The sequence below is a fragment of the Wyeomyia smithii genome, chromosome 3 (assembly GCF_029784165.1).
Source record: "Wyeomyia smithii strain HCP4-BCI-WySm-NY-G18 chromosome 3, ASM2978416v1, whole genome shotgun sequence".
NCBI classification, from domain to species: domain Eukaryota; kingdom Metazoa; phylum Arthropoda; class Insecta; order Diptera; family Culicidae; genus Wyeomyia; species Wyeomyia smithii.
In genome coordinates this window covers 105,055,533-105,077,088 of record NC_073696.1, presented here as the reverse complement: position 1 = coordinate 105,077,088, position 21,556 = coordinate 105,055,533, and the positions used below count along the sequence as shown (strand labels likewise).

Sequence of the window (21,556 nt, the reverse complement as noted above, 5' to 3'; positions counted from 1 at the left end):
GGTTCAAGACTTCAAATAATTCGTACTCACCAAATGTAGGTCTCGGGGGCTCGCCCTCCGACTCCTCGCCGCGTTGAAGCGACAAAAGCGTGCGCAACCAGCGATTTAGCTCATCCTCGCTATCAAACACAATACAAAAACAGTCATCCTTAGTGTACAACGCAATCACATGCTTCTTAGTGTCGTGCCGTTTGTTAATGTTGAAGCAACTACGCAGAACTATGCTTCTTTTGGCTTGCACTGAGCTGCTTTTCAGCCAGGACTGTTTGAATTTCTTCTCACTGTCAAAGTATTCCAGTCGGGCGCTCTTCTCCGGCGTATCGCCGTACACAACAAAGTATTTCTTCTTGTTGGTTTTCAACTTCCGGTGGTACCCGTGCAGGACCACGTTTAGCTCGGTGGGAATCATGCCGCCGGACACCGACATTCCACTACTTCCGACTGTTGCCGAGGTACCCATACCGGATCCGCTGGGACCGACTCCACTAGCACCGGCTCCGCCACCCCCGCCGTTCGACGAGGACGACATACTACGGGGTAAAGGAAGTAATCTTTTGACGCTGCTAACACTGGAAGCGAGCGCGCTTTGATAATGGTGCTGATGGGTCGTCGTTGTGCCGAAAGATTGCGTTGCAAGTTGGCTATTATTGTTGATGCTGTTGCTGTTGTTGTTGTTATTGTTGTTGGTACTGACACTGCCCGTGCCTGACTGGCTTGTGGCTGATGTAGAGTAAGTGTTGATAATAAGATTGTTGTTGTTGCTGTTAGCGTTGCTGGTGAGTGTGGACATCGCGGCGGCAATTTTCCGCCACGGTGGCCCATGTGAACAGTTGGAGTATGACCGAGTGGGCGGTTTTTCCGAAGTCGTTTTGATGCCCTGCAAAAAATGGAGAGAGAAAAAACACAACATTTAATCATGGGCATATATTTTTTTAAGGAAATCCGCACTAAAGCGCTCATCCATTTAATTTTATAATCGAGCTTAAAACTAGAAAAAAATGTCATTGACCTGAAAACAGTGCCGAAAACAGACTGTGTGAGAAACAAGAAAATAACTTCTAGCAGTTACTAATAGCGAGGGTTGACTCAGACCTGGTTTACCACCTTCGTTCTCGCAATGCACCAAAAAGAAAAACAAAAGTATAAATAAAACGTAATTGAATCATACCGCACCATTACCGAAAAATAAGTTTCCACTTGAAACTACTGGCAGACCAGCGCGTCGAGGTATTTGCGGCTTAGATGCAGTTGAACGGCGGCGGTGGTGAACGGGCGCGCTGCACTAGAGGCGGCAGCGTTTGATGTTGGCGGTCAAAATTGAGATATTTGAGGTGTACACAATCAAAATTGAGATTGATCTTTAACGTTTATATTTACCAATGTTAAAAAATTTGCAACTTGATTTCCAGGTTTAACGCAAAAATTTATTTTATGCCATGAAACTTGCTCGAACGCACACCCATCATTTCACAATAAGATTGTACCCATAGTGCCAGTACGGCTCACGAACCCAAACTATCGTAGATTGTTCACTCTCCCGTCTCAACGCTAACGAGAAACCATTGCCAATGAGAGCAATTCTATACATATATTACTGAAAGAAGTATTTCACTTGTTCGTTTCAACGAGTCACTTTTGTTACAAAAAAAAAAAACACCATACAGTATCACACGTGCTCTTTCATTCTGTGGAACAACGCCAACATAGCAACTCCTTACTCATCTGATAGCTAATGTTGCTTTTGGCACCTCTGTCCGCCGCGGCAACCACCTGTTCCACCGGCAGACTCTAACCAACCCCGCTCTCTGCCGTACACCACAGTGCAATTCAGGACACACTCGAAAAGCAGATCCAACTTTTCCCATATAATTGTTGCTATCGATGTTTTGCCAACTTTGAACAAAGGCGAACCGATTCAAGTAGAAAAGGCACACAAAAGGACCACCGCCGTCGACGCCGACAACGACGACGATGATGCACATTACTATCTCCTTCTGCCGGGGTTCGACCATCCACCATCCATTCACTTGGTCCTGGTTTAGTCGATGTTGTTGTAAGCCAGTTGAGCCCGTCTTACTTTCTCGCCGTACGATGATGATGGGCGCACAAAAACAACGAATCAAGAATCGAAACCAAAACAGCACCCGAAGACGACGTTTTCAGCTGGTGGCGGGGAATTCTCATGCCTTACCTTTCGTGCTCGAATAATTTAATCGCTCGCCAGATTTACGCAAAGTTCGTCACAAACCAGCTTGTTTAGACGGCGACACTCAGGGCCGCATTGCAGAGTGGCCGAGACGAAAGCAGTTGAATCCGTTTCTCAGTTTAGCATGGATGACTGGGGTAAACAGCCGAGCACAAAGAAAAGAAACATGAGGAGACTCACGTAGAATGTTCTGAAATATTTGTTTTGGATTTATCTGAATATACCGGGGGTTGATTATTAAAACTAATGCGTCCAAACATCGGTGGTAATCGAGAATTAGTAACCGTTTTTTAAATAAATTTATGCTGTTGATAGTATTGAAATATATAAAGCCAATGCCAGCAACCGAATTACTCTAATTGATCTTGTTACCTTTTGGTAAAAGGTAAATTTAACAGTAAAGTAAGGTAAGGTAAAAGTAAAAGCCTTCGACGACCCTTATTAATTGCAATAATTATTGAAGCATACAATTTTTCAATTCCACATACAATAAACTATTTATAGATTTCAAAACAGCGTACGATTTAGTTAAGTGCAACAAATTGTAGAAAATTATGGAAGCTGAAGTTTCCTTAACAAAACTGCTTTAATTGTTTCGTACCACCCATGACAATTCCATCCCTCCGAGTTGGTTTTGAGGTACGATGCTGGTCTAAATAGCCAGTCGTCGTATGTTCAAATCCCGCTTTGGGAAAGAGACTGTTAGTGTCAATAGAATCGCATCGCTAGCCCCGCAATTGTCCTGTACACTATTATTTTGCAGCGCAAGATGGATGCCGTGTTTACTAAATCCGGATCCAAATCAGCGAAGTGGCAATTTTTTGCACAATTCCTAATATTTTTCTGGAATGTACGTGTAACAAATTTTCATTACCATTACCTCATTACCTTTAGTTTTTTAATTTTTAAGCTTTCTACATAAGCACGATTTCGAAACGATATGGATTGTCTTCCCATTAGTTACAGGTTGTCAACTACAATATTTAGAGTCAAACCATTGTGGCGTAAACCATACGTCGACTGTGGAGGAAATGCTTCACCAGCCTGTTCACCATGATGATGCGGCTCAAAACAGGGTCTGATTTCCATGTCAGGATTGGCTGATCTACATCCTGGTGTCAGCAAGGGACTGTAAATAGAGCTGACACGATGGTCCCTCGGTGAGAAAGGAGGTTGAAGAAGGCCCAACAAGCCGTTTCAGAAAACAATGTGTTAACGTAAGAGATAATACGAATCGAAACAATCGGCATGGACCAATTTTATTCATTTAACGTTTGCGGTAAAAAATTGGACAAAAATTGCCGATTTTTCATGGGATTACCTTCACACGCACTGACGAAACTAGCCATGCGGCATCAATCATAGTAACCCATCAACCCATAGCAAAAAAAAATGGACAGCTCTATCAGTCGAACTCTAACCGAGACGCGAAAACACTTACTCCGTTCAGAAATGTGCGCGTTGAAAGAACAGTACCCCGTTGCGTTAAAAAAAACTCGGTTCCGGACGGCAGACGACTCTGAGCGACAAGAAGCTCCAAAGAATGCTGAAGAGGAAGACCAGCGGAAAAGTGGCTACATCACTGCGAACGCTTGACCGGGAGGTTTGTGAAACCTGTCAAACAGTGAAAAAGTACCTGGCGAAAATGGATATACATTACAGGAAGCGGCAGTCCCGTACACTGGACTCGCTGCAGGCAATGACGCAGCAGCAAAGCATGAATAAGATGGATAATTCGATTTTCCCGGCAACGGCGACGAGACCTGTCTCACCCTGGATGGTAACGACTGGCAGGGCACTTCGTATTTTACTCAAGGCCGCTCTTTTTCGCTCCGGACTGGCCGTGAACGGGGGAGTTTATAGTACGAAGTGGCCAGGTTGGCAAACCCGCCCTAAGATTCCAACTCCAACAATTTGTCTTGATAACTGAGGAGGAATTGATAAATGTAACGGAGAAAAATCTCAAAAACATGCCTACACGCATATTTTTGTCCGCCATAGCGAATGTTTCGGTTAATTGCCGGAAGGCCGCTCGCAAGTAAGCTAAAATTATTACTTTTCATTGGTCATTCATCAAACTCAATTATTTGTCTTAGTTATTTTTTTACCATCATCCGAAAAAAGTCTGATTAACAAAGCTCTCCAACCCCTAGAACACTTCCCGCCAGATCTCGCTCCACCTGGTTAACCCATCTTGCCCGCAACGCCTCGTTTTCTTCCTACCGGATTCGAGGCAAACACTTTCTTCGCCGGGTAGCTGTCCCGCCCAGCGTATCAGTCCAGCTTCAACCATTTTTCGAATACTGGGTTCACCGTAGAGTTGCGCGAGCTCTCGGTTCATCTTCCTCTGCCATCTTCCGTTCTCCTGCACGTCGTTAAAGATCGTCCTTAGTACCAGTTGTTCGAAAACTCCGAACACTCGCAGGTCCTCCTCGAGCATTGTCCACGTTTCATGCACGTGAAGAACAACCGATCTTATGAGCGTTTGGTATAGGTTACAGTCCCTACGGGGGCTCAGTCTGTTCGACCGCAACTGCCTGTGGAGCCCATAGTAGACACGGCTTCCGCTGTTAATACGCCTCCGGATCTCACGGCTGGTACTGTAGTATAAATAAATACCACAACAAATAATCCAGTCATCAACGCAGCAATAAAGCTCATAGTAAACACCGACAACGGAATTCCCTACGTAGCACACCTTCCGTGTGTCTACTACACTCAGCGCAAGCCATGCGCGTAGCAATAACGTTTGTTTATCAAACACCGAAAAAAAAAGCAAAGAATGCATTTTCATTCGTCGCCCCAGCTGTCGCAGAATTGAATGTAAATAAATCGTTACCTAAGTTTAGCTATATAAAGAAATCCCGATCAATAAAGATTCATTACTCGTTTGGAGCCCGACCAGAAGGTCGACTACTCCAGCAGTAAAGTGTAGCAGCAACTAAGTATCCTTGTATTTCCTCTTGCAACCCTGACGGTTACGACCAGACGGCAATTGCTGGAAAGAACACTTCCTTCATGATCCGCCGCGAATTCAACGTCGTATAATCAACTTCGCAATAACAACCAAACAACCCTTCAGTACCATTGTTTTATATTACCAGTGATCCAAACTCGTCAACTACCTCGAATTCATTGCTGACGATCGTAATGCCACTGCCTAGGCGCTGTTGATCGGTTTTAGTTCCGCCATCTAGCATATACTTCGTTTTAAACATATTCATCTGCAACCTAATCCTCGCTGCTTCCTGCTTTAGTCTGGTGTACTGTTCTGCCACTGCCGCAGTTGATCTGCCAACAATGTTTGTGTCATCAGCAAAGCGAACGAACTTACTGGATTTCTTGAAAATCACACCTCACGTGTTGATGTCCGCTCGATTTACCCTGTAGCGCAATGTTGAATAGCTGGCAGGAAAGCCCATCACACTGTCGAAGCCCACCTGCGGGATTCAAATGGACCCGTCAATCAACCCGAAATCCGCCCACAGCCCTGGCTCCCATCCTACGTAGCCTTTATCAGTCTTATCAGCTTCCCCGGAAAGCCGTTTTTGTCCATGACCTCCCATAACTCTTTTCGGTCGATAGAGTCATACGCGGCTTTGAAGTCGATGAATAGGTGGTGCGTGGTAATTCTGTATTCACGGTTTTTCTGGGAGATCTGTAGTATGGTAAAGTTTTGGTCCGCCGTAGACCGTCCTCCCAAGAAGCCGACCTGATAGCTTCCGGCGTGGACCTAGGCAACGAAACAAGGACTACGATTGGGAACTCGGGAACTACAAATCACTTTGCTTTTCGGCCCATCAACGCAAGGATATGCAAGGAAGGTCGGTCCTTCAACTACAGCATCACCAACGTGTACTATCCACATGGAGAGAGATGCGACGACGAGAAGGAAGCGTTCTATGGGTAGCTGGAGCAGGACTACGATAGCTGTCCGCGAGGAGACGTGAAAACCGTCATCGGTGACATGAATTATCAGCTAGGATGGAAGGCAGTGTACAGACCGGATTCGGGCCAGATAGCCTGCAAACCGTGTCTAATGCGTGACCTTGGCAGCCTCCCGTTGTATGATAGTCCGAAGTAACCCGCAAATATATCCACCTGAAGAACTACCAGACAGTTAAATCGACTTCGTTCTAATCCACGGGGGGTTCTAATATAGTTCAAATATAGATTCGAACTAGTAGCTGTATGATTGCGTTCAAAACTCTCGACAGTGCATGAGACCCACCGAAGTCGAACGACGCGACCAAACATTGAGCAACCGCGGAAGGTCGGGATTGCATAGAAATCCGCGCAGCAGCTGGAGGCAGCGTTACACATGAAAGTGGCGCAGCTAATCTTGAAGATGGTTGAAGAAGCATTCGATTCGCTATGGGTAGCACTGCTTCAGCGCTTCCAGGTATAAGGGCTCCGGATCATAGAAACGACTGGAGAAGGGCCGGAAGAGCTGTACAAAGTTAACGACACCCGGAGTTTTACGAAAAGGTGAACAGCTCCTGCAAAGGCTACGTGCCAAAGTCAATATGTACTCCTTGAACGATGAACTGGTTACGACCTAGTGTGAGGTGATCGAAAGGTGGAAGCGGCACTTCGACGAGCATCTGAACGGCAATGCAATAGAGCGCGAGGAAAAAGAACTTCAGTTCCTGATCTCCTGAAGGTGAAGGAAGATTGGATTGGTCGATTGAAAAACAACAAAGCTGCTGGAGTAAACCAAATTGCTACTGAGCTGTTGAATTACGGTGGAGAAACAGTGGCTAGAGCCATGCACGGGGTTATAACCAAAATTCTAGAGAAAGGACGAGTACCGGAGGAGAGGACGGAAGATATTGTTTCTCGTCCCCAAAACGTGGCAAGCTGGGGTGTTGCAATTATCAGGCAATTACTCTGCTGACACCGTATACAAGATACTCTCCCAAGTGCATTGTCGTCGACTATCATCATTTGTGAAGTAGTTCGTGAGGCACTACTTGGCGGAATTCAAGGGTGCCCGCGCCAACACTGATCAGGTATTCACGGTTCGGCAGTTCGAGTTCGTGTATATAGGCTCACTGGCTACCGCCGATTACGATACCAGCAGAGAAATAATGCGCCAATTATGACAGAGAAACTCAAATTTTTTGGTTTCCGGAGGACGCTTCGATCGAGTAGAACTCGCCGCACGAAGTTGACCATATCAAAGACACAAATCAGACCGGTAGTCATCCACTGCGATGAGACATCGACTATGCTTGTGGAGGACCAACGCGTTCTTCCGGTCTCCTAGCGGAAGTAACGAACCATCTTCGATGGACTGCAATTGGAGAGCGGGACGTGAAGAAGGCGAATGAACCACGAACTGCAGAAGCTGCTTGAGAAGCCATCTATCGTATACACGGCTAAGATTGGCAGGTTGCGGTGGACTGAGCATGTCGTAAGGATGTCGGACGACAGCCCGGTAAAGATGGTTCTTGAAACCATCATCTCTATCAAGGACGAAACGGAAAGATGTACAGCGGGCAAGGTGGATCCATCAGGTAGATCTACGGATGCTACTCAGACTGCACTTTTCACATGTTTTCGTGATGTAGGACCGTAGAAAGTTTTCAAAAATAAAAACTATTTTAAGGGGTAATATCTACCAAATGCTCAAAAAAACAAAGTTTTTTTTTCATGAATTTTTCCAAAGGACATTTGAGATATAAGATATATAAATAATATATCGTTGGATTAAGCAACTCTTGAAGAATAGAAAAAAAATTATTGCTGCTTTTTCTACAAAATGGCGGCTGTGCAGCAATTGCCGTAAACCGCTTTTTTAAAAGGTGTTCCGCGGCGAGCAGTAGAAGTCGAGCCCAACTCCACCTACAACCAAAACAAAATTTTTTTCATTATCTACACAAGTGTCGCTAGTGAAGTACACATGATCATATTTTTAAAATTTTTCTTCGCAAAATGTCAACGGTTTGAAGAAAAAAATTCATTTTCGATAAAAAAAATCGACTTCAATTGTTTATAACTTTTGGTGTTGTTAATCAATCGTTAAAATCGTGTGTACTTCACTAGATAATCTAATGAAGAAGCTACAGTCAAAATTTCAAGTCAATTTGATGTAAACTTTTTCAGTTCTACTGCTCGCCGATTTTGAAAATATGATTTTGAGTAAAACGCGTTTAAAGTTTCAAAATGCTATAAATCTCAAGAATCGCAATAATAAAGCCCCTAATATTTTTTTTTATCTTCAGTCAGCTATCCCTGCGCCGTAAAGTTGTCCTTCCTGAGCTTTATTTTCCTCTTCTTCCTTTTTGTTATATGATGTATGACTGCGCCTAGCCTCTTTCGCGATATCAGACATGCGATGGTCAGTGATTTTGACGCGGTTGGCGTCCGATCCCACGCAAAAATCAAACTTGTCACTCATATTTAAGTACTTTTGAATATAACTCACAGTTAAAAAGTATCAAAAAACTCAAACAAAGAACGTACACCACGAGAACGGCTGATCGACTAAACAAATGGAAATTGTGAGTAAACACGTGCTGTAGAGACGCTGTAACGGTCGAAACTTGATGCAGCGACCTCTATACTTCACATTTGAAACACGATATCGATCATAGGTAACTTCTACTAGTTTACAAAGCCTCGAAATTAAAAACAAAAACAAGCATGGCCAAAATAAACGAAAAATGTTATTTTGGAGCATAAAAGTTGTTCGATAAAAATTGATTTAAACGAATTTTGAGTTTAGATCAGTACTTGAGCGATGTAGATTTTGATTTTAGGATAGTTTTAGCATGATTTAAGCCAATAAAAAAAATGACAAGAAAAAATTTTTTTTGGTAGATATTACCCCTTAATTTTCAAAAATAGAATTTAATTTTTTAATAGTTCAAATTATACATTCAGCTTCGGTTGGTTATTTTGGAGTTCAATATATAATACTAATAACATTCGATTTTTGTATTCGTGATTGAATGTTCATGCTACCTAGCCAAAGAAGGTTTTCATTGTCATTCGTTTCAATGTTCCACCGATTACATCACATGGGCTTTTACCGTGTGATGTTTGCAAAAAAAACCCTCTCAGCTTCAATCTCATAGACGGATTTCGCGCCAACTCGACCAGATGTTAGCAACTTTTTTATATAAATCGCTTTATCTGAAAAATGGCAAGATGACTTTTGGGGGATATTCAAGGGATGACTTTTGAGAAATTGTCTGGATCTTTCGAATTTATTTTACAATAAAACGGACATTTCAGTTCTCTTCAAACTCACATTTTTTTATAGACTATTTAGTTACCTGAATCTCTTTTGAACGTTGCAAAAAGGGCACCATTGAGAATTTTTTTTTTATCGAAACCTTTTTATCGAAACCTTTTTTAATATCCAACACTCTTTCGAGTATATTGTTTTTAAATGACCATGCGTCTCCGTGAAAGTACTATATCAATAATTACTGCACTAAACTTTTGAAAAATGAAGTATGCAAAGATAATTTTTTAATAAGGCCCACATACCAACATAGTTTCGTTGATTACTGAGAGGGTGATGCCCATGTCATGCACGCGCTGGCGGGAAAATCGTCAATATTTTGATCTGAACTGACATAACTGGTGAAGTTTTGTTTTCAATTGTTAACCTATATCTCCTGCTTTTTTCACTGTCCATTTACACTGTGAATAATCATTAGTTCATTATTTTTTATTCTTAATATTCTTATCATAAAACATTTGCATTGAACAATGGAAATAAAATATTTCTGACAACAACCTAGCCGCAAACCGTTTATAGATTGTAGTTCATGTCAGATGTGAACATGTGCAACACCTTTAAAACGCAAACAAACATAACACTAAACCTTGCGCTATCTGCTACATCGCTTCACTCTGATATCAAGATAAACGACTCAGCAGGGAAAATCTTGGAGATGGGACCCCCCGTCTTACAGAAAAAGACGAAAATAAACAAGCGATAACAATAAATTGAAAACAAAGTTTTGCGCCACTCGAGAGTGTGGTATCATGTATGTCACATTGATTACCGGGCGTTGGGGATCTATGTACGGGCTGCGACTGCTTACTATTGCAGCAACCTGTGCTGAATCCTGATCGGCGGAGACTGCAATCGGCAGCGTGCGAACTCTCTGCAAAGATTCACGCCAACGGAAACGACAGTTCTCGGTGGAGAAAAGGCACGGTGCGGTTTTGTCGCTAAAATATTCAAAGCTCTCAATAAGGATCATAACGAAAACGGCTTTACAGTGTTGGCAAATTTTTTCCGAACGGAAGACATGTCCCACCTAGTTCATAGAATTTGGTGCAATCAATTTGCATAATTGAATTATTTTTCATTAGCCCGGTGCCTTTGAAGAGAGAGAGAGAAAATATATATTTAGTGGAAGAGAGAAAATCTAGGAGCAATCATGAATGGATTTTAACAATGTTTTCGGGTCGAGAATAAAACAATGTATTCCTCATAACTTGCTATGGGTTTTATTATGGACTTCCTTCTTTTGTTTACCTCAAATGAAATTTGACTTTCAATTGCCAATTTTCTAAGATTTCGTTCGTTTTTTTCTGTAAGACATCCGTTTTAAAGATTTTGACCATTCCCCTCCCCCTCTCCGTGGACAAACGGCCATATCAATTTCAAAAATTTTGTATGGACCGTGCACTCTTCAATGTGGATGGACCCTTGTCGATTATCAGTCCTCGACAGTAAACATTTGTTGCGTACGACAACGATACAATGTACGCATTCGATTAACCTGGAGTAAACCGACTCTCAGCCAAACGTGTTTACGAATGAGTTCGTAAATGAATATGAAAATACCTTTAATTTACATTTTCCAACTTCACGAATGGTAAAAGCGTCAAATGTAGGTGGAATTCGGTTAATATCTGTACGAAAAAAATAATGCTTTTTTAAATATTCAATTAATCTTAAATATCAATGCTGCCAACAAAGTTCATTGCGACAAAGATTAATAAGGTCTCCAAAATTGTGAATGCTTGCGTCTAATGACATGTTGCTAGCTAGCTGGCAGGCGTGGCTCCGTTCGGCCACCGTAATACGGTTTTCGCGTGGTCAGTTATTTAGTTCGACGAAAACGGTGCAGTCTGGTATTATCCTGCTGCAGTAACACGGCAGCAGCTCGTGGAAGTAATCACGAAAGGCGCTGTTTTTTCCTTATATTAGCGGACGAAATTTACATATCGGCATCCAGCGATCTGTTTTGCTTGATTTTGAAGCTATTACAGCTGGTAGTGAATGCTTTTTCAATGACTGTTTTATCGCGCAGTTTGTGATGTTGCATTTCTTGTTGCTTGAGTAATTGAATAAAGCAAATCAAAATGACTGGGCGCAGGTTATTATTTATTGGTCACATGAACAGTGGCACCTACTGCACCGCGGGTATTTTAAAGGTCCACTGAGTTTGATTCAAGTTCCACTAGGACTGAAGTATGAGGAACCAGGTTATACGGAGATGTTTTTATTAACTTTGCACATTATTTCACAGATAATAAAATCATTGAATTGACAAAACAAAATCACGGGAGCTTATAGGAAAAACCGCACAGTCTGACAGCTCAACAAAAGTTAAAATTCTCAACAACAAACATTTACATCAAATCAAAACAGCCGAAGTCTAGGTTTATTACCGCGAAAATGCAATCAGATCAATAAAACAAGCCAACAAACAAAATGATCAAAAGCAGAAGGGAGAGAAAAACAACAGAAACACAAGCCAGACCAAAGGTACCAAGAAATGACTTATTTTGCGTGCCAACTGATTAGAGAGCCTCCTTGCCGTGCTCAGCTAATAGAATTTACAGCTTGAGGAGTTTTATGAACCATAACCGAATTAAAATTGTTTATCGCAAACCTTAAACAAGCCGTTAACGCGAATCATACCCTGTTAGGCTCATTCGGTTCCGCTTGCGATCGGATTCGGTTGGAAAGTTTTTCACAGTCCGGAACCATCGTCGCCTGTCTCCTGCGCCCACAAGTATCTCGAAAATAGAACCAACCTCGGGTTGGATTCGACTATTCCGGCAATCGTCTTTATTGAAATAAATCATTTCAGTTCTATTGGCCGTGTTCGCAGTAACAGAACGGCTGTGCCGTTCATTAAGCATCCTAAATTGCAAGAGCCCCCTGCAAGAGCTGCCTGTTTTAAAACTCGGAACCGAACGCGAAGCAACCCCGATGCCGGAGGCTAATTGACGACTAACTTCACCCCAAAGCCATTGAACTGGTCGGCAACCGAGCGATGAACTTTTTAAAATGCGTCGGAGAACGCCAAACTAATGCATGTGAGACCGAGCATGAACTGGAGGACTAAGTGATTCATGAGAAGCTACAAAATGTTAGATTAAAAATTGTGATAGGTAATAATTATAGCATCGCAGTTTAGCGCCGTTGAAAAGTGAATAATTGCGGATGGGTTCATTGCATTTGCTAAAGTTTGGCGATTGCTTTGCTACGAACTACTGAATCTGATTTTGTAGATGGCGGCTCACCCTCCTTATTTCGAAAATGTGGCTTTCCAAAAAGTTGCATAAAAAATATGCCTGTTATTGTAGAAAACATAGCTTTAAAACTGCAAGCTCGATCGAAATGCCAGAGTTTAAGAAAAATATAGTACATTTTATTGATTGTTGTGACAATTGTTATAAACTAATTTACCAAACGCCGACTACAAAAAATGATAGGCAAGAGGTGAGAAATGAAAATTTAGAGAACGAATCGAGTGGTCTAATTTGGCTTCTATATCAGTATCTGCAAACAACTAAACAGCTTGAGCCTATAAAGCTTTTCTGGAAAGTTCGTCACAACTTCCTTTAACAGATAGTTTAATGATCTGCTATGAGAATGTTATTGAAACTGATGTCTTGAAGGAAAGCATACTGGTACAGGCAACAGGAAACTTGGTAAAGTACACTATCGTTTGCGGTAAAAGAAATGGATGAAAATTGCCGATTTTTAATGGGTTTACTTCCTATTTATTTATTTATTTATTTCGTAGAGCAAAAGTAGACTACATATAAAAAAACTGACAACTCTATCAGTCGAACTCTAACCGTTATGGCGAGAACAGTGAAGCCACTCCGTTCAGAAATGTGCGCGTTTAAAGAACGGTACCCCGTCGCGTCGAAAATGGGCATCGTGCGGCAGTTCGTGTACAACGGATACGCCCGTTCCGGCATCTACAACACCTTAGCACTATTGGACAACAATCAGAGTATTTAAAGAAAACCCGATTCCGGACGGCCGAGTGAAAAGAAGCTCCAAAGGATGTTGAAGAGGAAGACCGAGGGAAAAGTGGCTACATCACTGCGTGCACTTGGCCGGGAGCTCGGTGCAACCGGCCAAACAGTCGAAAAGTACCTGGTGAGCATGGACTTACCTGTCAGGGAGCAGCAGTTCCGTCCACTAGTCTCGGAGCTGCAGGCAATGACGCAGCGACAGCGCCTGAATAAGATGGTCAAGTCCATTTTCCCGGCAAATCACGACGTGGCGGTGATGATGGCGATGAAACCTATCGTACCCTGGATGGCAACGACTGGCAGGGCACTTCGTATTTCACTTCCCCTACGAAGGAAGTGCGCACCGAGGTAAAGTTTATCTCAAACACCAAATTCCCCAAGAAGGGCACAGGACAGGCCATGAACGAGAAAATTTATAGTACGGTAAAAGATCTATTTCCGGCCTACTAGGCAGCCGTCATAAACATTTTCTTGAATTATAGATTGGAAACAATGAAGCAACTTGAATGTTGCTCATTGTTTTAACTGTGAAGCTTTTTTTTAAATAACCTGGTGCTTTTGGGTACGTACAAAAAAAAATTCTCATACCAAATGTCTTAGAAATGCATGAAATGTCAAAACTTAGTGTGGTGTGTGTGCGGGAAACTATTTCTACAAAGTGAAAAAAATTGAATCTTACAAGTCACGTAAATATTTTTGCCTTTCTCTTAGAAAGGTATAGCAATCACTGGCAAAACCGAAAGTATAAAAGTGCTCTTTTATTAAAATTTCAGTTGGTTCTGACGTAAACCACGATTTTGTTTGTAAATTATGTGCAATATCATTTAAAATTGCGTGAAATTTTATGAAATTTTCTATCAAAGGCGATGGAGCTAATTATTATACGCGATTTGACATAAATTTTGGCATTTGTATCTAACTTTGTAGGTAATAATATTATGAAAAATAGACAACTGTAGCCAATTTTCATTTTTACAACTGTCTTAGTTGCGGGACCTAGAAGGTATTAACTCTACCAACCTTTTAAAGAACGACCAAGTACTTGCAGTACATTCCAGAGCCATTTTCCATTCCGTAAACCCCGCCTCAAAATGATACTAAAATCTTTCAAATTAGAATATTATTTTTAAATACACTAAGGTCGCTTTTTACGCGGTTTTTTTACGCGGGTTTTTTTACGCGGCTTTTGTTACGCGGATTCTGGAATTTACGCGGTTATATATAAAATAGATATAAAAGATATAAAAACATGAATAGGGTAAGAAATGGCTTAAGCAGTGGCGCCAAATTCAATCAGTCGAAGAAAACGGGCCACTAAGTACTAAATTTTATTCATCATCAACAATTTTAAAGACAGAAATGAAAACTTTGATTGACTAGCTGTCTCACGAATATGAAAAGTACTATTCAAGAAAAAAAATCTTTCAATAACAGCTCAAAATAGGATCGCAATGATTGAAGCAGTATCCCTCAATTGGGAAATTTAGTTGATTATTGTTAAGGTTTGCTAAATCAGAAAACTCATGCTGACAGAGAAGGAGATAGTGATCAAATTGGTATACTTATGTTCGTATTTCACCTCACACATTTCAAACATTTCGTCTAAATAAAAAGTTACGTTGTTACGTTGTTGGTTTCCTAAAAGAATATCATTTTCAGTAAAAGGAGAAATAGAGATTATCAGTCTCTTGCGATTTCTCGTCTGCAAATAAAGCTTGAAAGCTAATTTATTTGAATTTATAATAGATGTTGATTGGGGAAGATCAGATCACACAACTAGGTGGATCAATTGAGATTTTTTTTTATTTTTGACGTGACGTGTTACGGCAACAAAGGGGTACAAACTAAAAACCGAAATCATCGAGAACGTCACGAAAATTGTCCACTTACAAATGCTTCAAACTCAGTCAGTTTCTAACGGATTCCCTGTATGCCACCAAAATACGGGAATGTGTGATTTTGTGATGCTAACTACCGTACTATTGACAAATTTAAAAACTTGTTGAACACATGTTTCGAGTAATCAGAGCTAAAACATGGCCTTCTTTCCCAGCACAACCATGCGGGTCGGTCGGTCGGTAAACGATTTGACTTTATAACCGATTTGTTGTTGTTGCAATGACACATCTACCGGAAGTTCAACTCTCAGTAGTCACGTATGGAAGTTAGCATGCAGAAATTCAGTCTTCATTTTGTAGACCCGATTACAGCAACAAAAGGACGGTTGACTTTTACTGGAAACTGACTTTATCCGCAGTCGGCAGAGCAGGAGTTAATTTTAGTGCAGCAAGGCCGAGCAGGCGACCAACCAGTGGACTACAGCGCTGCACAGCATTGCAAAACGTGCCCGAACGTCTGTCGCGTAATGTTTACTTTCAGCCACTTGGCCACTGCTAATAGTTGTTAGTGTGCCGGTGGCGTTTGATCGTTATGTCATGTTTGCTTGCTTGTAGTGTGTACGGAGCGGAGAATTACAAGAGAGAACTAGAATCTTCCCCGGGATAAAATGATAATCCAAAATCAACGCTTTTCTTCAAGGTTGCCGGATCAATTAAAAAAGAGGGTTGAAGGAGAATTATTAATGGAGTTTACCGCTCCACACCAATTATTTGACATGTTCCCAAACCCCATTCGTTGTTTTGCTTTCGTCTTGATTAGACGCAAATTGTTTATCTCCGTTTGATTCGCAAAATAACAATACACGAGTTATCGTACGGGTGTTTTTTTCGATTAGTTCTTGTGTGCGATAACAATAGTCTTCAGTTTATCGGCAGAAACATCTTCTGCACACTGGTAGGGGCAGGCTACCCCGCCAGTGATCTGATACGCAACTGATATTTCAGCAAGAACAATTCTCCCGCACCGCTGTTACCCCGCTAGCAGCACGGACCATCATACGATCGAGCGAGTGGAAGTCAACTACAAGTGGTATCTACAAGGTCGAGTGTAAGATACGGCCACTGTGTCACAACACGAGACTGGATCGTCATTGTTTGTTCTGCTGAGACACTCGACTAATCCTACTATCAGCCGTGAGGTCGTGACTTAGACATTCGGTGAAGTATTCACTTTAGAATTTTTATCATTATTATTAATATTATTATTATTATTGTTATTATTAATATTATTATTATTATTATTATTGTTATTATTATTATTATTGTTATTATTATTATTATTGTTATATTTATTATTATTACTATTACTATTATTACTATTGTTATTAGTATTAGTATTACTGTCTTCTTTTTGAAAAATTTGAAAAATTGTTTTTAAAATTTAATATCAACTAGCAGCACGGACCATCATACGATCGAGCGAGTGGAAGTCAACTACAAGTGGTATCTACAAGGTCGATTGTAAGATACGGCCACTGTGTGTTTTTGAAAAATTTGAAAAATTGTTTTTAAAATTTAATATCAACTACTTGATCCCCCCACCCCCCCAAATTCGAATATTTATCGTTTGTGTGCGGTAGAGCGTAACGCACCCGCAAAATGGACGACATGCAGGTGCAACTATTCCTGGATGTGGAAACAAATGGGGAAGAGATTGAGATCTCCCCCATCAATTCCCCTCTACCTTCCCCGCTACCTAGCCCCGTACCAAGGGTACCGGCAACACGGGTGAAAGCTTACCCAGATGCTTCGAAAGGTCCGTTCGTAGTTTTTTTTATGCCCATAAAGAAGCCTCTTAACATTATACAAATAGGCAAGGACCTGGCAAAACAGTTTTCGGACGTAACCGAAATTACAAAGGTTAGACCGAACAAACTGCGAGTTGTCGTGAGTAGCTTGAAGCAATCAAACGCAATTGCTAGCTACGAGCTCTTCACGAGAGAGTACCGCGTGTACATCCCTGCCAAGGACGTGGAGATCGACGGTGTGGTTACCGAAGGAAGCCTCACGGTCGATGACATTTTGCGTCACGGGGTTGGCTGCTACAAGAACCCCCTGATTCAAGATGTAAAGATACTGGATGTCAAGCAAGTGCATTCAGTATACATCGAAGAAGGAAAGAAGAAATTCCTCCCTTCTGATTCCTTCCGTGTAACATTCGCCGGATCCGCACTGCCGAACTACATCTCTTTGTACAGGGTTCGTCTGTCTGTACGCCTGTTCGTACCGCGGGTCATGCATTGCCAAAACTGCAAGCAGTTAGGTCATACAGCCACCTGCTGCTGCAACAAGGCAGGCTGCAGCAAGTGCGGAGGCAATCATGCTGAGACCGCTTGCAGTGAGGATACTGAAAAGTGTCTTTATTGCGAGGGAACTCGGCATGACCTTTCGGCGTGTCCCGCGTACAAACAGCGCGAGGAAAAAATTAAGCGTTCCCTTAAGGAACGATCAAAGCGCTCTTTTGCAGAAATGCTTAAAGGGCTGAGCCACCCTCGACAGGAAACATCTTTTCCTTTTTGCCAACCGATGAGGGTACATCTGACGATCCCGTCGAAGGGTGTTCTTATGCCTTGCCAGAGGGATCTAGGAAGAGGAGAATGATCAACTCTCCTAATCTTTCTCGCAAAGGTCGTAAGATAACCCCTAGCGGGATGACCAATAAGACAACACAAAAAGGAAGCGGTGAAGAAAAACCGAAGCAAGTACCCCCCGGTTTTAATTTCAAATCAAACCAGGAGTACCCACCGCTTCCTGGGGCACCAAAAACCCCTCGTGCACCCATTTCTCGATCAGAAGACATTAAAAAACAGGGTTCATAAAATTCTCTGATATTGTGGACTGGATATTTAAAACATTCAACATACCAGATCCCCTCCAAAACATTCTTCTTGCCCTTCTCCCTACAGTGAAAACCTATTTGAAGCAACTCACAACAACTTGGCCCCTCATTGCAGCTATCGTATCTTTCGATGACTAATACGTCGAAAGAGGTTAGGAATTTTGTCACTGTGTTACAGTGGAACTGCAGAAGTATCATCTCAAATTCGATTTATATTCACATTTGATAAACACATACAATTGTGATGCGTTCGCGCTCTGTGAAACTTTTCTCAATTCAAATGACCAACTTAATTTCCACGATTTCAACATCATTCATCAAGATCGAGACTCACACGGTGGAGGGGTACTTTTAGGGATCAAAAAGTGCTATTCTTTTTTCAGAATCGACCTCCCCTCGATCTCGAATATTGAAGTTGTTGCCATTCAAACGAATATGAAAGGAAAAGACCTTTGCCTTGTTTCGTTATATATTCCCCCATCCGCGCGGATTGAACAGAAGCAACTCCTTGATATAGCAGAATTGCTTCCCGCACCTTTTTTGATTTTGGGAGATTTTAACTCTCACTGTTCGCTATGAGGGTCGCTGTACGACGACAACCGATCTTCTTTAATCTGTAACTTGATCGACGACTACAATATGACAGTTTTGAATACTGGGGAAGCGACACGTGTACCTAATCCTCCAGCACGTGAAAGCGTGCTTGACCTATCCCTCTGCTCGACATCACTAGCGTTAGATTGCCAGTGGAAAGTAATCAACGATCCCCACGGTAGTGATCATCTTCCAATCGTTATATCAATTGCTAATGGTTCAACTCCCCCGAACCCAATCAATATTTCCTACGACCTTACACGTAATATTGATTGGAAGTACTATTAGTCTATTATAGCGCAATCTATCGAGACTCACGAGGAACTTCCTCCGGAGGAAGAATACGCGTTCTTAGCTGGCTTGATAATTGACGCCGCGACACAAGCTCAGACGAAACCGATACCCGGGGTTACGATTAGACAGCGCCCTCCCAACAAATGGTGGGACAAAGATTGCTCTGAGCTGTACGCGCGAAGGTCCGCGGCGTATAAGGACTACCGGGAGTACGGCACTGTCAACCTGCTTCGAAAGTACGAGGCGCTGGGCAGGCAGATGAAGAGCTTAGTAAAAGCGAAAAAACGCGGGTACTGGCGGCGGTTCGTAAACGCGTTGTCGAGGGAAACAGCGATGAGCACTCTTTGGGATACCGCGAGGCTCATGCGGAACCGTGACGTTTCGAATGAAAGTGAGGAGTATTCAGATCGCTGGATACTCGATTTTGCCTCTGTACCCTCGATTTTGGACACTGTACCGGAACAGAAAACCTTTCGCGACGCGTTATTAGTAACTACGGAAGAGCCTCCATTTTCGATGTTGGAATTTTCAATGGCTCTCCTGTCGTGCAACAATAAGGCTCCAGGGTTAGATAGAATAAAATTCAACCTGTTGAAGAACCTACCCGACTCTGCAAAAAGACGCTTGTTGAATTTGTTCAACAAGTTTCTTGAGCTAAATATTGTTCCGCATGACTGGAGGGAGGTAAAAGTCATTGCTATTCGGAAACCCGGGAAACCTGCCTCTGATCACAATTCATATAGGCCGATTGCGATGCTCTCTTGCCTCCGGAAATTAATGGAGAAAATGATCCTCTTACGGTTAGACAAATGGGTCGAAACAAACGGGTTACTTTCAGATACTCAATTTGGCTTTCGCCGGGGCAAAGGGACGAACGATTGCCTAGCGTTGCTTTCTACTGAAATTCAACTAGCCTTTGCTCGAAAAGAGCAAATGGCTTCTGCGTTCATGGATATTAAGGAGGCTTTTGACTCTGTCTCTGTAGAAGTTTTAAGCGCGAAACTTCATTCGCAGGGACTTCCACCAAATTTGAATAACTTTTTGTTCAATTTGTTGTCAGAAAAGCATATGTATTTCTCACATGGCGATTCGACAACTTCCCGAATTAGTTACATGGGCCTCCCGCAGGGCTCATGTTTAAGTCCTCTCTTATATAATTTTTACGTCAATGACATCGATGAATGTCTTGCAAATTCATGCACGCTAAGGCAGCAGTGCTCACCCAGGAGACCTTCTAAGGTTATACCAAACAACGATATTGTCAGTTCTTGAGTACGGCTGTTTCTGCTTTCGCTCCGCCGCGAACACGCACATTATAAAATTAGAGAGAATACAATATCGTTGTTTGCGTATTGCCTTGGGTTGCATGCAGTCGACCCATACGATGAGTCTTGAAGTGTTAGCGGGTATTCTTCCGTTGAAACATCGTTTTTGGAATCTCTCTTACCGGTTGCTAATTCGATGCACAGTTATGAACCCATTAGTAATTGAAAATTTCGAGAGGTTGGTCGACCTTCAATCTCAATCCAGATTTATGACTTTATATTTTGACTATATGGCTCAAGATATTAATCCTTCTTCATACGATTCCTCCAATGTCGCACTTTTAGATACTTCTAATAATGCTATATTCTTCGACACCACCATGAAACAAGACATTTCTGGTATCCCGGATCAATTGCGACCCCAAGAGATCCCTAAGATTTTTTCCAATAAGTTTAAACATGTTAGTTATGATAAAAAGTTTTACACTGACGGATCTAATCTAGATGAGTCCACTGGCTTCGGTGTTTTCCACGAAAATTTTACCGCCTCCTACAAACTCGATGCTCCTGCTTCCGTGTACGTCGCAGAACTTGCTGCTATTCAGTACTCTCTTGGAATCATCGAAACCCTACCCATAGACCACTACTTCATCTTCACAGATAGTCTCAGTGCCATTGAGGCTCTGCGATCAATGAAGCCTGTGAAGCACACCCCGTATTTCCTGGGGAAAATACGGCGGTTTTTAAGTGCTTTAACAGATAAAAATTACCGGGTTACCTTAGCGTGGGTCCCTTCTCATTGCTCGATTCCGGGTAACGAAAAGGCTTACTCTTTAGCTAAGGTGGGTGCTATTGATGGCGATATTTATGAAAGACTAATTGCTTATGATGAATTTTATAGCATTTTGCGTCAGAGGACACTCAACAGTTGGCAATCATCATGGAATTCAGATGAACTGGGAGGTGGCTACATTCCATTTTTCCTAAGGTATCGACGAAAGCATGGTTCAAGGGGTTGGATGTAGGTCGGGACTTCATTCACGTGATGTCCAGACTTATGTCCAATCACTACACGTTAAACACGCATCTCTTTCGTATAGCTTGTAGACAGTAATCACTGCGTTTGTGGCGATGGCTACCATGACATCGAGCATGTTGCTTGGTCGTGTACCGAATACTGTGGTGTTAGGTCCGAGCTTATAGATTC

General features: G+C 42.1%; 1 protein-coding gene across 11 annotated transcripts in view; it reads right to left on the bottom strand.

Annotated features, from left to right (window-relative positions):
• LOC129732282 (insulin receptor substrate 1) overlaps positions 1-21,556 on the bottom strand; it is a 376,321-nt gene that overhangs the window by 302,036 nt on the left and 52,729 nt on the right. For all 11 annotated transcript variants that reach the window (XM_055693013.1, XM_055693012.1, XM_055693015.1 and 8 more), the window contains exon 2: positions 31-877. In XM_055693013.1, the coding sequence (XP_055548988.1) occupies positions 31-790 (760 nt within the window). In that variant the 5' untranslated portion in view covers positions 791-877. The remainder of the gene's footprint in view (positions 1-30; positions 878-21,556) is intronic.